This window comes from Loxodonta africana, chromosome 4 (assembly GCF_030014295.1).
Source record: "Loxodonta africana isolate mLoxAfr1 chromosome 4, mLoxAfr1.hap2, whole genome shotgun sequence".
NCBI classification, from domain to species: domain Eukaryota; kingdom Metazoa; phylum Chordata; class Mammalia; order Proboscidea; family Elephantidae; genus Loxodonta; species Loxodonta africana.
Genome location: NC_087345.1, coordinates 167,286,832 through 167,304,168, shown reverse-complemented (window position 1 = coordinate 167,304,168; position 17,337 = coordinate 167,286,832). Strand labels below are relative to the sequence as shown.

Sequence of the window (17,337 nt, the reverse complement as noted above, 5' to 3'; positions counted from 1 at the left end):
TATTCAATTTTCTTAATCACCTTAATCACTTAATTTAATACAGGTACTCCTTGTAGCAAAAACTCCAAAAGTTCTAAACTAAATCTCTGAAAATGAGCCTTGGTCAACTTTCTGCCTCTCTTACTTATCTTATTCTTTCCATCTACAGATCTCATTCAGATAAAAAAAAATAAATTTTATAACCTTCCTAAAACATTGCTCAAATATTATATTATCATAACTCCACTAATACATTGTAAAGGATAAAGCCCCAAAACCTTGTTCTGACATCCCTGGTGGCATAGTGGCTAAGAGCTCAACTGCTAATTGTTGCTCAACCCTATTAGGCAGTTCTATTCTCTCTCAGAACCATTAAATAAAACTGCTCTCTTTTCCAGACTCAGTCAATATAATATATTAATCTCCTTTCTGCCCTGTATCTTATACCATGAGGGAGCCCTGGTTGTGCAGTGACTAAGAGCTCTCTGCTAACCAAAAGATCAGTGGTTTGAAGCCACCAGCGGCTCCACTGGAGGAAGTTGTGGCAGTCTGTTTTCGTTAAGGTTACAGCCTTGGGAACCCTATGGAACAGTTCTACTCTGTCCCATACGGTCAGAATTGATTCAACAGCAATAGGTTTTGTTTGGTATCTTATGGCATATCCAAATTTTCATCAAATAAATATGTTAATTTGCTTCCTTTCTGTCTTCAAAGCATCAGCAACAAGTAGATTGAAACTGAGGTATACCATATGACCATGGAAACTTAAGGTTAGGCTATAGTACACATTAGTATCTCAAACAGTTTTAAAAATAACTTACATTATTAAAGATAAAATAGACATCTAGTCAGGTATGATGTCAACGTTATAAGATATCCTAATGTTTCTGGAAAGAACGTGTTTGGGAAGCCTCCTTTTCTGTTTTCTTTCTCCCAGGTATGTTAGAATAATTAAGCAGAAGTGCTGCCTTTATACTTCTTTTAAACTGCCATTCTCTTCCCTTTTTTTCTCTGTATCTGATATCTCATAGGTAGAAATCTATCAGATGTGTTTAAAAATTGGATCCCAGCAAAGAAAAGGTCTTTAATAACAGCTTTGAACATTTAGTAGCCTGACATTTCCTATTCTTTCAAATGTCCTACTTTTTTAGAGTATATCTTTCAGTTAAGGGGCTTTAAAATTCATTGTTGGCGAAGAATATTGAATATACCATGGACTGCCAAAATAACGAACAAATCTGTCTTGGAAGAAGTGCAACCAGAATGCTCCTTAGAAGCAAGGATGGCGAGACTGCATCTTACATACTTTGGACGTGTTGTCAGGAGGGATCAGTCCCTGCAGAAGGTCATCATGCTTGGTAAAGTACAGGGTCAGCAGAAAAGAGGAAGACTCTCAATGAGATGGATTGACACTGTGGCTGCAACAGTGGGATCAAGCATAACAACAACTTTAAGGATGGTGCAGATTTGGACAGTGTTTCATTCTGTGGTACATGGGGTCACTATGGGTCGGAACTGACTTGACAGCACCTAGCAACAGCAATATGTTTGTAGGCTCCCGGGATTAGGGGAGGATAGCTTTCTGTTCACCAAAAAAGGCATAATTTTTTATTTGACAATTGAAAGAATTATTTCAGAGTTTCCAGGGTATAGAAAGTGAGGGTAAAAATGGTATGAGATGAAGCTGGGGAGGTGGACAAAGACCACACAACACAGAATATCACAAGCTGTGTCAAAAGTTTTGCTCTTTATCCTAAGAACACTGGGAATCCGTAGAAGAGGTAATTGATTAGATTTGGTATTTTCAAAGATCTCTCTGACTGCTGAGTAGAAAAGGACAGATGTTCAGGAAAATGATGATGGTAGCAACAACACACATTCAGATTACTAAGATTATGTCTCACATTGATCATGTGATTCGGTAACTTTTGTTGATTAAGAACATTTGTGAGGGAAGAAGATTAGGAAATGAGGTAATGCCATGGCACCGTTCAAATTTTAAGGATTTTGACTTTTACTGTAAGAGAAATGGGGAATTATTTGAAAATTTTGAGAAGAGGTGTGACATGGTCTAACTTTAGCATTAAAGCTGGCTCCTATTTTGAAAATAGATCATAAGAGGTGGCGGGGGGGGGTGGGGGAGCAGTAAAGAGACTATGGCAATAATCCAGAAGAGATAATGACTATGGTTTACACCAGGGTGGTAGCAGTGAACATGGTGAGAACTGGTTTAGTTCCTGCTATATTTTGAAGGATTTTATGATGAATGTGAGAAAAAGACAGGTGTCAAGAATAAGTTCCAGATTTTTGGCCTGAGTAACTTGAAGGAGAGTTGAGATCAATGCAAAGTAGGAGACTTTGAATTTAGGGGTGAGGGAGATGGGGAGTTTGGTTAAAAACATGATAGAGAATATCATTTGTCCTTCAAATGGAGATGTCAAGTTAAGTTGCTAAATATATGAGTTTGGAGTTCAGAGGAAAGGTCTGGAGATATAAATTTGCAAGTCATTGGCACAGAAATACTATTTAAAGCTAAAAGGTTGCATGAGATCACTGAGAGAGAGTATAGATTAGAAGAGCTACAAGGACTGTGTAGTGAGGCACTCAAGTATTAAGAGAAGAGAGAGAAGATTAATAATCAGCAGAGAAATTCAGATGGAGCATTTAGTGAGGTAAGAGGAAAACCAGAAAGAATAGGGTATCCTGGCAGCCCTAATTTTTCCTTTCCTAACACCTACTCATGTTTCAAATCTCAGGCAAATGATATTTTAATTCCCTGGACTTGGTTAGGTATATCTTCTACATGCCTCCAACAGCATCCTGCCCTGGCTTTACTGTCTTAGCACTTATAATACTGTATTTATTATAGCTTGTACTTATTTGCCTCCTCCTCAAGCTTAAGAGAGATCAATTTTACCTTGCTCACAGAATATCCCCAACAACTAGCATAGTGCTTGGCATGTATAACTCCTGAATACAAGTTGGTTCAATTGAATGGGGTGAAATTCATGAAGTGGGTACACACATGATACTAGTGTGATATGAACACTCTACTACAATTATATAAACCAGTAGTACCACAGACACATTTATTTTATTATGTTTATTTTTCTATGTAACCATTTCATTCTTTCACACTGGAATTTTCCGGCATTAACTAGTTGATGTGTTTCATGGTTCTGATTTAGGTAAAAAAAAAAAAAAAAATGGAAATTAATGTATACATGTGTACCTATGAAGCATACATGCCAAGCATGAATTTTACATGTTATCTCACATGAAGCATTTAACCTTCCTCAAATAAATGGGGAGAAAAGTATAATTACCTTCATTTTACAAGAGGAAACCAAAGTTTAGAAATGTTAAATAACTAACATTTACTATTGGTAAGAGCCAGAATGTAAGTGTCTATAAAGTCATACATATATACATATACAAACACATGCATACATATATATAAAACACTACTTAATGCAAAATAAAATAAATGGCTACTTTCAAAATACAATTGTGTTACTCACCGGAAAGTACAGGAGCAGAGATCCAAAAAGGATTGTTTCCAACAGGATAAGGCCCGATGCCCTGATGCTCTAAAAAACAAAATGGAAATGTCACTGTTAACTTAGATTTCTAAGCATGGGAAAATTTATGCTATTGTGACACTACCCCCACAAATAGAATGGCATTCTTTGGGAAAAATAAATTTAAAAAACTGGATAAATTTCAGGCTGTGTACCTAACTGAGAAGCCTTGGTGGCGCAGTGGTTAAGAGCTCAGATGCTAACCAAAGGCTGGCAGTTCGAATCCACCAGCCACTCCTTGGAAACCCTATGAGGCAGTTCTATTCTGTCCTATAGTCGGAACTGACTTCACGGCAACGGGTTTTGGTACCTCACTGAAACATGCAAAAACACTGAAAATAAAGGTGGTGGTAGACTTGATGGTATTGCCAGTGGCTTCGTGGAATTAAGTTTTCTAAAATTTGAATCACTGAGCAGTCTGTGCAGCTGAGAACATTATCTAGAAGACCTTTTCAATCCAAGAAATTCACAGATACAGAAGATCTCACCTGTGCTTTTGAAACAGCCAAAAGTGATTTTGAATGATATCCCTAAACCATACAACCTAAAACAAGAATATGGGGAAGGTCTTGGCTTCTCAGTGGTTCATCTACCATTGTACCAACATACAGTCCCAAATGTTCACTAACAGAGCTCCATTATGGGAACGGCATAAATCCAATCATATAAGAGAGGTACCTCATCTGGAGAACATGCTTAAATGTTACTCTGAACTCAATATTCAAAAGAATAAGTTGATTTTCAAGTAAATTCCTGAATATTTAAAGTTTATCAAGCATAAATATACCTAGTAACTTTCATTGACTCTGGATAGCAATACCTCCCCATAGTAAAGTGCTTACAGTTGAGGTAACAAATAGAAAGGTCATAAAGTCAATCTTCTCACAATAAATTTTGCTCAGATGAATTGAACCATCAATATACAGTGAATATATTGATTAAAAATAAAACCACAAAAACAGGCCATAATGGGGTCCCTGTGTTTTCATTAAATGCAACATAAAATGTATACACAAATTACGCCAAGTACAAATATAGTACGTTATTTAGCAGGAAAATAATTTGAAACAGTAGCAATTAAATTTACAATAAAAAGACAAGCCACAAGAGTTCACTACATAAAAAGAAGTATCAGATAACTGGATAGACACAGAGAGAAAATTCTAATTTCCCTTCCCAAAAACCCTGGTAGGACATTGTTAGACACATAGGAATGCCTTGTGTAAGCTCTTAAAAGGACTCAGGGCTTGCATTAATCTAAGAATTTGGGAATGGAGAAACACGTTTAGTTGGTGAACAAACTTAATTATTTAGGTGGCTTCTCACCATTGATCATTATTTTAGCTAACAGATGTTTTCAGTGAAAAGAAAATTTCTATCAGCAAGCCTTTAAGTGGACTTTGGCTGATAGAATTTCCAAAATTGCAAATTATACTGAAAGATTTTATATATGATTTCTAACTAAAAATGTAATATTTATTAAGTGATTATTTTAACACATTTTTAATTTATATTAACTAAATGCATTTATATTGTTTAAAAAAAATCACACAAAAAGATAAAGCAAGGCTTCCCTTGCCTGCTACTGCCCATCCCTAGTCGTTTCCCAGAGGCAATAGCTGTTATCAGTTTAGGGGTACAGTGCTGTCGTTTCCACCTTTTAGCTATGGTGAATAATGATGCAATGAACACTGGTGTTCATCCAGGTTAAAGATCATTCATTTAGGCCTTATTTGCAGTTTTTTATACACGCATACACAAAAATGTAGATATATACCTATATAATGTAGACAATCTAGTTGAGTCTGGCTGTGATTTTCCACACCATTAGGATTTCTCTGTAACTTAACATGTCTTAAAGATACTTCCATATCAGTACACAAAGAAGTTCTCCATTCTTTGTAACTAATGCATGTTGTTGTGTGCTATGGAGTCAATTCCAACTCACAGCGGCCCTGTATGACCGAGTAGAATGCAATAGGTTTTCTACAGTTTATTTTTTAAACTTTCCAAAAAATGACATTCAGTTAGAGTGTGAGAGTCCAAAATATTATACAAGACTGCCTGTAAAGTAATCCATGCAACACCGATAAAAAAGGGCCAGGGGAGGAAGCTCCATGGCTTAGTGAAAAAGACAGACTCAGCAGTTAAGCCCATCTCAGTCTGAGTTATGAAACAACCACTTTGAGTTAGGAGACCTTGAGTTCCAATGGCTCCACCCATAAAATGGGAATCCTAATTCTTACCTTATTAAACGTGACATGTTTAATAAAATATGATGTATACAAAATGGCTAGCATCATGCCTGCCACTTAATAGGTATGTACCTATTCTTCAAGGTATCACAAGAATGATGGATTTGAAAATTAAAAAGGTATAGCGAACAGTCAAAAGTTTTTTCTCTTTGTTATTGTTTAGGTCCAACATAAACCCAGAGGAGCCAAATACCTTGGGAGCAGGGAAACACAGTTCTTACTTAAGGTTGTGGTCATGCTGTGATTTGGTGGCCCCTTCTCCCATCCTGCAATATTTTCTTTAATTTTATTGTGGTAAAATATATATAACTAAACATTGGCCATTTTAACCATTTTTACATGTACTATTCAGTGATTTTAATTACATCCAACATCTTGTACAACCCATCACCATTATTCATTACCTAAGTTTTTTTTTTTTTTTTATCACTCTTAACAGAAACTCAGTATACCCCCTAAACAATAATGCCCCATTTGCCCTCTTACCAGGCCCTGGTAACCACTAATAAACTTTGTTCTTTGTGCATTTTCCTATTCTAGATATTTCATGTAAGTGGGATCATGCAATATTTGCCCTTTTATGTCTAACTTATTTTACTTAGCATGTTTTCAAGTTCATCAGTGTGGTAGTATGTATCAGAACATTTCTCTATATGGCTGAACAATATTCCATTACATGGATATAACATATTTCATTTACCCATTTATCTGTTCATAGACACCTCAGTTGTTTCTACCTGTTGGCTGTGGTGAATAATGCTACAGTGAACACTGGTGTACAAGTACCTGTTTGAGTCCCTGCTTTCAATTCTTTTGGGTATATACCTAGAAATGGAATTGCTGGGTCACATGGTAATTTTATGTTTAACTTTTTGAGGAATCGCCAAACTGTCTTCCACAGTGACTTACCATTTTGTAATCCTACCAACAATAGATAAGGGCTCCAATTTCTCCACCTTTAGTGGGGGTGAAGTGGTATGCCATTGTCATTGTGGTTTTGATCTTCGTTTCCCCTAATGACTAATGATGGTGAGCATGTTTTCTTGTGCTTATTGACCATTTGTAGTGCTTATTAGGCATTTGCATATCTTTTTAGATGTAACATCTATTCAAGTCCTTCACCCACTTTTTGATTGAGTTGTTCTTCTTTTTGTTGTTGAGCTGTAGGAGATCTTTATATATTTGGGATATTAAACCCTTATCAGATACATGGGTCCCAAATATATTTCTCATTCTGAGTTCTTCACTTGGTTGATAAAGTTCTTCGATGAATAATTTTTTTTCTTCATTTTCATGCAGTCCAATTTATTTATCTTCTAGTTTGTGCTTTTGGTGGCGTATCTAAGAATCCATTACTGAAAACTAGGTTCTGAAACATTACTTCTATGTGTTGTTCTAAGAGTTTTGTGCTTTTAGTTCTTACATTTAGGTTACTGGTCCATTTTGAGTTATTTTTCATATATGCGGTTAGGCTCCAATATCTTCTGAAAGTTTTAGGGCCAGTAGGCTATGTAGCTGTATTACGGCCATCACTACCACAAAACAGTGGCAATGGTGCATGCTTTAAGATATTCTCAGAGCATATAACCTGTCTCCTTTTTATCTGAAAATGTTGCAGAATCTTAACACTTCATTGCCTTGCTCCTGGCTAAGCACCCAACCCAGAACCCAGTGCCAGGAGCTCATAATTTCAAATTATACATTGGAGCTTTGACAAATGATTCTGTAATAAAATGTAAGTCCTGTTCAAAAAATGTCATTTTCCTTTAAAATATCTATTGGCAGAGCTGGCTTTATGATCTTATAGAATGAGCAGATACCTAAGAGGTAGAATTCAAGAACACAGAAGAGGCTCCATGCTCCCTAAAGCATTTCCGCCACTGTCTTTTTGGTACTTTTATCTGGGACAAAGCCTTTTATTTTATACTTGGTGCTAAGATTAACATACAAGTGTCCTAATATATTGACTTAAGTTCAAAGTAAAGTACAGGAATCTTTTCTTTAGAGTACAAGTGATAGGGTAAAGAAGGAGAGAGGAGGCACTTGGTGTGAGGGGAAGAAAGGAGGAATTAGAAAATTAAGATGGATTAGGGAGAAAATACAGGCCAAGAATAAATTTCATTTCCTTCATAGTTTTGCCTGTATAGAAATGAAGGTATAGAGCTATTTTTAACCAAAGTTGTTAACCGGAAGCTTTTGAAAATTTTTATTGAAAAATAGTCAACAATATATGGTTATGAGACTATATAAAATGCATACACACAAAGCAACACTATACATTTTCTAGATATATATAACATACTAAATAAAGGTCTGGGGGATACATACCAAGATGATAACAGTGGTTTCTTCTGGGGACCTGGAGAGGTTGGGGATAGACTGCCTTATCCAGAAATATTTTAATTTCTTAGAAGGAGATATATATTCATCCAACATTTGTATACTATACTTTTAAATAAAGAAAAAAAACTATCAAAAACATGCCAATTAAACTTTCAGAAAATCTCATTATTAGATACCATAATATGGAAAAAGTCTAACAAAACCCTTTCTCAACGGCATGCATAAAATGATCACAGGTTAATATACAAGCAGGGAGTTATTATCACTGAGCCTAACTCCTTGGTTTAGAATCCACGTTGTTGTCGCTGCTGTTGAGTCAGCATGGACTCATGGTGACCTTGTGCGTAATGGAAGAAAACACTGCCCAGTTCTGTGCCATCCCTATGATCAGTTGTGGATAGGACCATCATGATCCATAGGGTTTTCATTGGCTGATTTTCAGAAGTAGATTGCCAGGCCTTTCTTTATAGTCCATCTGAGTCTGGAAGTTCTGCTGAAAGCTGATTGCAACATACAACCTTTCAATGACAGACGGGTGGTTGCTGTGTATGAGGTGCATTAGCCAGGAATCGAACCCAGGTCTCCGACATGGAAGGCGACAATTCTACCACTGAACTCTTAATGAAGCATGGGGTGTTAGAATCCATAAAGCCCATGAAATACTATTCCAAAGTTTAAAACAGAGGTGAACAAAGACTGCCTCACTCCACTCACAGCCCACTTTCTTCATTTTTTAAACATTCCAGACTGCCTTATGAAGGTTTATAACACCCAAGTATCAAACTTGTAGGCCAAAGAAAAGGGCAAATCATAGCCCAAATTAACCAAATTATGTCAAAGTCATTTTGTATATTCCATAATCCCTGGATGCAAAGTATACAGGCATAAGATGAAGCACAGTTGCAGCTTCAGTAAGAGTATCTGCCTAGGTGTGAGCACTCAGAGAATGCCAAGTCATAGGAAGTAGTAAGAATGCTGAAGGCTGAATTTTATAAAATACTTACAATAGTTTGTTAATCTTTGATTCTACAGGGACTACTTCATTTATGTTTTTTAAACATTTCAACCTCAGGGAAAATTAATGCATACCTTGCTAAAACAATGCACATATTTTTGATTGCTGCAGACTTCTTCAGCCTCTCAACATTTAAAGCTTCTGTTACAGAAGAAACCTCTGAGTGTGAAGCTATTTTCACACAGCTGGACCTCAGGATGTATAATGACAATATGAGAGAGCAACAGAACTAGATTCTGAAACGGATGAACTAGCATAGCTTTGGATGATAGACCAAGACTCTCCAAATCTATATCATTTACAGAAAGAATTGGCCACGTCAGCAGGAGTTTCATGAGCTACACTTTTTCTTTACTTTTTTCTATTTCTATGGGAAACTCCATTGACAGAGAGACTATAAATGAAATCTAACAAACACCTGATGAAATAAGTGTACAATAATAGATGGGAAACAAGATGTAAAAGGTTGTCCTGAAGAGAATTTAGAGTTGAGAGGTATGAGGAGTCTATTTTTCAACAATTTTATTAACAACTTGATAAGTGGATGAGAACAGAGATTGACTACATGCTGTCATTTTCTCTCAAGAAGCTTTGTGAAGGAATACTGGAAAACTAATGAGATTTAGAGAAGTTTGTGAAGGAATAATTGCCCAAAAATGTGGTCAGTTTTTCAAAACGTTTCTCAGCAAAAAGGTTAAATAAAAAAAAAAAAAAAGCAGAGGACCATGGTCAGGATATGGTCAGGACAGAGACTCCCAAAATAAAATATAAGTAGGTCGGAGAATTATAAATTCATGGACTTTATATCCAGATGGTTCAGAATTTCAGCATGTGCTGCTTGTTAGCTGTGTGACCTTGGGCAAGTTGCTTAAAATTCTGAGCTTTAGTTTCTTCATTTATAAAAATGGGTGCAATAAGGCCCACCTGGCAGTGCTGTTTTAAGATTAACAGTAATGCTGCCTGGTACAGAGAAGGCACTCAGACAACGGTGGTTTATCAACCCCTCACGTACAGATAGGGAGGTAAGGCCGACAGAGTGCCTAGACTCACCCAGCTGATGAGAGACAGAGCCAGTTCCTGTCATCCACAGTGGCTGATTCCCAAGTGGGTACCACTTCCTCTGTATAGCTCATCTGACCCTCAGTCAATTTTTTTACCCAAAGTAAAATGAGCAAAACAATAAGAAACACATGTTGTGAGACTATTAGAGTATTTAAAATTAAACTACAAGTAAAGGGTTTCGGTGTTTGAAATTCCTAATACTTTTACATAAAACAGTAGAAGAAATTGTCACTGCTGTAACTAAGTATTCTTTGTAATTTCTAAGGCTTCATAAGAAAGCCCCTTTTTCATGTGATATAATAATTTGTAGTAGAGTAGATTAAGACCTTTTAGAAAACTAAGTTTATCTAAACATCAAGTCCAGAGTGACATCCACGGTCTCATATTCTTTAAAACAATACACCATGTTAAGTTAAGAGAAAAATCAATGATAGTTTATACAGGTGAAATTAGAAATAACAAGTCATTTCTTATTAATTATGATTTACCATTTCTTGCTGGGCAGAAACTTTTCATGGCTCCTTTTGCAGATTTACACCAGATGTTTGCCAATTCACTTTGCTTTGTTTCAGATAATTTGAACACTCAGAGGTTTTCCCCCAGCATCTCATCTTTCAAAGGTTCAGTGCCTGATTTTATAACTCAGAGTTGCTGACGCTCACGGCAGTTACAGAGAAGGAAAATAACTTCCATACCTGAGAGGGAATGTTTTCGATAACCTTTACTCAGCCAAGTTTATCCCTAGTGCTTGAGTCCAAAACAATGTAATACTGATTTCCCATCAGTCTTCTGGAAACCCTGGTGGCGTAGTGATTAAGTGCTACAGCCGCTAAAACCAAGAGGACGGCAGTTCAAATCTGCCAGGCGCTCCTTGGAAACTATTGGGCAGTTCTACTCTGTCCTATAGGGGCGCTATGAGTCGGAATCAACTCAACGGCAGTGGGTTTGGTTTGGTTGGTATCAGTCTTCTGGCCCATCTCTCAGCCCCTTTCCCCTACTGAGATGCCACTAGCATGCATTCTTAAACTGTAGGTTACCATTTCCTTATTCCTCCTCATCCTTCCACTGCCTTCAATGCAAACCTAGCCACTACTTCTCTGTAATCTATTTACAATCTTCAATTCTCTTTTTCTTTCAATACTACTAAATAGATTCATATTTCATAAAATGGAGATAAATTATACAGAAGTAAACGGAATGAACTAAAATACCACATAAGGAGATCTTACCTCGGGAGGGATTACTACATAACTTAAAAAAAATGAGATTATTAAAACAAACTGTGTAAATTTAGTTAGACTGATACTATCAATTAAAAGTATTAAGAATTATTAATTGATACAGTTTTCAAATAAAAAGTAGATCACAGAGAAGAGCAAAACTTTCCTACTCATGAAAAATCCTAATACAATGATAATAATAATTAAAATATAAAATATTGCTAAATATTTTAAAACTTGATCGAGATGAAACACTTAGCTTAATTTTTCAAATATCACTTTGCTACAATTAGATAAGCTCAAATATCATGTAGTTTGACCTCTGTGATTTTTTTAAAACAACTTTTTAAACTTAGGGAAATTTAAGAGATTTCACAAATCCTTTCTGATTGCTAAGTAAGAATAGATTTAAGTAAACATTCACTATCATTTGAACATTGTTTAATTTCAGAATTTTTTTCTTTTGGGGGGGTATGTTGGAAATTGTGATCTTCAGGGTAACTATTTTAAAATGCCACTGCTCATACCAAGGCAAGAGAACCCATAAATTTTATATAGACAACACTAGTGTCTCCTTAGTCTTCTTAAATAGGAAAAATATATATAAAAACAGGTATAGAATTTCTCAGAAATATTAAGCTTGTCTTTAACACACTGTCTAGTGTCTATAGCATGTTTAGAAGTATATGCAATGACCAGGCCAAGTGTAAAACAAAGAAACATTTCATGCTTTGTCATTTGGAGATCGTCTAAACATTCTTGGTCTTGTTATGGCCCTTATTTTATGTTCCACATATAACACAGAAAAAGTTCCAATTGTGACAGGGCATTCACAAAAAAAGAAAGGATTTCACTGTGGAAACCAATCGATGACTTAATGAGGTATAGCAGAATGCCCTATTTGGAAGGAGAGCAAGCAGTTCAGAAATTAAAAACTAGTATTGTATCTGACAGACAAGCAACAAAGGTAGATTATAAAGTGTTATAGGGAAACAGCAATTGTTACTTAGATGAAAAGATGATGGAGACAGGAATGCAAAACCCAGTCTCTAAAGACATATAAATATTTTTAGATTACGTAGAGTAATGTGGATTCCTATTTGCCCCAAACATGGCAGCATTAAGAACTGTCAAATGAGTATTATGGAATTCCATCAACATCAAGTATGTCATTCTCAATTGTTTATATTTTTTGTCAAAAAACAAGTTTAAAAAAAAAGAAGAGGGGGAAACATAATTAATTAATATCCTGTTTACATTTTGATTGCCAGTTCTAGACATTTGTTTCACTTAGTCTTCATGCTTCTCGGAAAATCATGACATGTTTGAAATTAAATAATTACCTTGACCATTGAGAGTTTTATATTTTATATCTTGAATGTGGTCCAGGAAAGATTTTGAAATAACCAATGTATAAGTTTAATTAGATAATACATGGTAACTCTTCCATACAGAATTCAGAAAGGTCATACTAACTGATGGATGTTTTAATTAATCTTCTTTCTTCTTTGTGCTGGCCGCTACTTTGTTACTTTTTGCTCTAAATTATATTACAAAAATCCATTAGGATCAAATAATCAACTCAAAAAGACACAAAAGAAATACTACATATAATTAAGTACACACAGAAACTTGACAATAATTACTGAAAAGTTAAAATAATATTATAAAACCAAAGATTAGAACAAAATTTTATGGTGAAATGGATTTTTACAAAGCAATTTTGTTGACCGTCATCAAAAGTTGAACTATTATTAAAGTAGCTTTCTGGAAGTAATAAGCTCTTTGAAGCTTTTAAAATAATGACTCCGAATCTCTATTTTCTGCTCAAAACTCACTCTAAAGTTCTAGATTCATATTTTTACTTGTCTATAAGACACACTTCCACCTGAATGACATATAAAACAAATTGCCATCAGGTTGATTCTGACTCATGGTGACCACATGTGTGTCAAAATAGAACTGTGCTCCATGGGATTTGCAGTAGCTGATTTTTCAGAAGTAGATCACCGTACATCTCTTCCTAGGTTCCTCCAGGTAGAATCCAACCTCGAACCTTTCGTTTAGCGGCCAAGTGAGTTAACCATTTGCCCCAACCAGGGACTCCATGTCTGGTTTAACATACTACTTATTCTTGGTTTCACAGAGATAAATATGAGTGAGGCAGATAGAATGAGTGGTGGAGAGCTGAGCCCAAGCATAAATGAAGTCATTGTCCTCTTACCTTTCTCACAGATGCCTTACCCTATATTTACTGTATGCTTCTGCCCTCATCCTTCTCACCTAGAACACCCACTACCTTCATGTTACCTTTTCTGTCATCCCCTCCAGGCCTGTAATTCTCCATTTCTCCTAATCCTCAATTTCTTATTTCTTCCATGCCTTCATCTTAGCTACCAGTTAAAAGGCAAAGGGATATAATAAATGTCAATTAGGATGTTAGTGACTGATAATAATTTAATAGTTGCTTCTTCAGGCAGAGGCCCTGGTGGTGCAGATAAAGAGCTCGGCTGCAAACCAAAAGGTCAGCAGTTCAAATCCACCAGGCGCTCCTTGGAAACCCTGTGGGGCAGTCCTACTCTGTCCTATAGGGTCACTATGAGTCAGAATCGACTTGACGGCAACGGGTTTCATTTAGTTTTTTAGTTTCTTCAGGTAAAACTTAAAGGTAGACAAAGTATATAGCCAACACTTAAAATCTTTAACTCTGAAAATTAGAGAGAGAGACAGTGGGTCTTCTGATACCCTCAAGTATTACTGTCTACGATATTTCCAGTTATACATTTAGATTTCATCAAGAATAACTACATCTAATCATAAAGACCACATATCTATGCCTCAGTAAGCTCTCTAAACCTCTGCTGAGAACAAGCTAAATGAGAAGATTTGCTTCCCTTTATTTATTTCTTTCTGTGAAGCAGAAGTTGGTATAATAAGGAAGGTGCCTTTGAAATCCAGCTTGTGCGACATGATAAATTTCATGACATGCTGTGTAGGTGTCTCTTCAAGGACCAGAACAGCAGTTCTCTTCCTCCCCCATGAATACACTCCATTTACTGTAGTTTTCTCTTTATTTCTTTTTGTCTACATCAAGACTATGAAAAAATATATAAATGTATGCCCCCTCTGGTAGGGACAGCAGGTGAATCTTACCCTTTACTGGGTAATGCAGGGGGTGAGAAGTATATCCAGCATTGCTAGAGTGGAACTTTTTCCAACAGAAGGTACCACCTGACTTTAACAAAATTTTGATAAGAAAAGTAATGGTAACAACAATGGTTTACAACAATAACAATGATAGTCAAATTTATGTATAATCATACTCTAAGCATTTTACATTCACTAACTCTCACAAAAACATTTAACCTTTGTAACAAATTGTAGGTATTATATTAACTCCACTTTATAAATGAGGAGACTGAGGCTTAGAGAGATTTAAAAACGTCCCAAGGAAATTGGCAGAACCTACATTACATAGTTTTTGATCACCCAACTTCACCCCATCACGTTCAAAATCCAATTTTGTAGAGCTGTCATTTAAAATAGTAACTGGTGGCGGTTCCTGAGCAGCGTTACTAACCTTCCACTAAAATACAAAGGCACACGTGAAATAGAAAACCACAACCTTGCTGTGAACTGGGAATTCAGGGCAGAAATACAAACAGAAACAACAACGTGAAAAAAATATGCTCATCCACACAAGTAAACAGGAAATACAAATTAAACTTTATTTTTTCATTTTTTACCAATTAGACTGAAAAAGTTAGAAAAGACTCATAATAGCAATCACCGGTAAGAACGCTAGGAAATGGTCATTTTCATACTGATAGAAATAAAATTTGATGAAGTCTTAAAATAGGCAATTTTGAAGTGTCTATCAAAATTTTAAATGTCTATACTTGATTATACCAGCAATTCTACTTCTAGAGGATCTATCCTAAAGGGTGATTTGCATGTTTGCAGAAAAATATATGTACAAAATGTTTATTGAAAGCACTATTGGTACAATACCTGGTGAAAAAGTTGAAATAATTGGAATACCCATCAATAGCAGAGAATATAAACTACAGTTCATCCGTGTAATGGAACACTATGCAGCTATTTAAAAAATAACAAAGATATTGGATAGACAGGGAAAGAGCACCAAGGATTTTCTTTAGAAATAATTTTTAAATAAAAAATACTAGCAAAAGGCACGATATGAGTGTATAAACATATATGAAACCCTTGATAGTAGATTTTCTAAGAGAAAGGGGATAGGGAGAGAAGAGAAGGGCTTTCACTTTTTGCTTTATATTTTTCTCTGTGTGTTAATTTTGTATTAAACCAATTTTGTATTACAACGATATATTCATTGTTTGAGTAATAATCAAACAAAAAATCCTAAATGGCAACAATGGAAGTTAAAAAGGGAGGGATGAATGAGGGAAACAGACAGGCACTCTCAGATTAGGTCAAAAATAACAAAATATAATTAAACTACACGTTATTTACAAGCTTCAAGAGGAGAGGTACTCAAATTGTCTCCAGGATTTATCACATAGTTAAGCATTTAATGAGTACTTATAGTGGAAGGATAAAAACAGGAGCGAAGGGGAAAAGGAAGGTGGAAGAGTAGACTACAGGAAATAGGAATTAACAAAATTCTATCATGCAAAGGCAAAAAGAAAGGAATAAATAATAACAATATCAGGATCTATCAAATTGAAATTTAAGGTAAAAAGAATGAAAAACCAAAAAGACGAAAAAATAACATTTAATTTCTATCATTGTTATCATTTTCTCCGAAGCTGTAACAGTCAAACACCTTAACATGGTGAGCAGACTCTGCACAAAGTGGCCTGTGCTCAACGCTTCAGCCTCGCCTGGCACCGTTTCGCCTTTGCTGATGACTTTATGTGTCAGCCAACCTGGGCACTTTTCAGTTTTGTGAATGCAGATACTCCCCACCTTAGGGCTTTCAGAGCTCATCCTCTTCCCTTACCCTGGACTATTTTCTACCCCCTCCACCACCCTCACTCAGCTAGCTTCAAAGTCTTTCTTAGGTCTTTGCTTCACTGAATTTTCACCCAATAAATGTATTTTTAGTGCCTCTTTTTTTTTTTTTTTTTTTCCTCTGTGCCAGGGAAAGAGCCCTGGTGTTGCAGTGGTTAAGTGCTTGGCTGCTAACCAAAAAGTCAGCAGTTCAAACCTACCAGCCACTCCACGGGATAAAGATGTGGCAGCCTGCCTCCTTAAAGCTCACAGCCTTGGAAAGCCTACATAGGGTGGTTCTACTCTGTTCTACAGGATCACTGTGAGTCAGAATTGACTCTACGGCAATGAGGTTTTTTTTTGTTTTTTTAACGTGCCAGGCAAAGTGGTAGATACTGCAGTTTCAGTTTCAGGGAACACTGCTCTGAACTACCCACACTGGGGGAGGTATCCTGTGCATTTCGCTCATTGCACACAGTATTTCCATTAGTGGCACACTTACCACAACTGGAATTAAATGTTGAAAGAAACTTTCATCAGGATCACTTCCTTAACAGAAAGGGCATCTGCCATGAACTGTCAAATCTTACTTGTGAGGCAGAAGAAAGACAAGGACATCTGATATCAATATTGGGGTTTTACATTTTTCTGAAATGTCTTTTAAATATGAAAAGAAAAAGAAATAAGAGCTATAAAGAATGGAAATTAGACAACATTATCATTAACTAACAGGAAGTTGCCCTCAGAAAGTAAACTTAACCACACACATGATTTAGTTATAAGAACACTTCATGCACAGCACTATTCATAATGAGGGGAAATGAGAAATAATCTACATCACAAAAAGTAGGCAAATAGTAAAATGAATCATGATATATTTTTACGGCACAATATTATGATGTCATAAA

General features: G+C 35.9%; 1 protein-coding gene across 1 annotated transcript in view; it reads right to left on the bottom strand.

Annotated features, from left to right (window-relative positions):
* GPR158 (G protein-coupled receptor 158) overlaps window positions 1-17,337 on the bottom strand; it is a 552,101-nt gene that overhangs the window by 170,288 nt on the left and 364,476 nt on the right. The window contains exon 5 of the mRNA XM_003410549.4: window positions 3,501-3,569. Within this exon, the coding sequence (XP_003410597.2) occupies window positions 3,501-3,569 (69 nt within the window). The remainder of the gene's footprint in view (window positions 1-3,500; window positions 3,570-17,337) is intronic.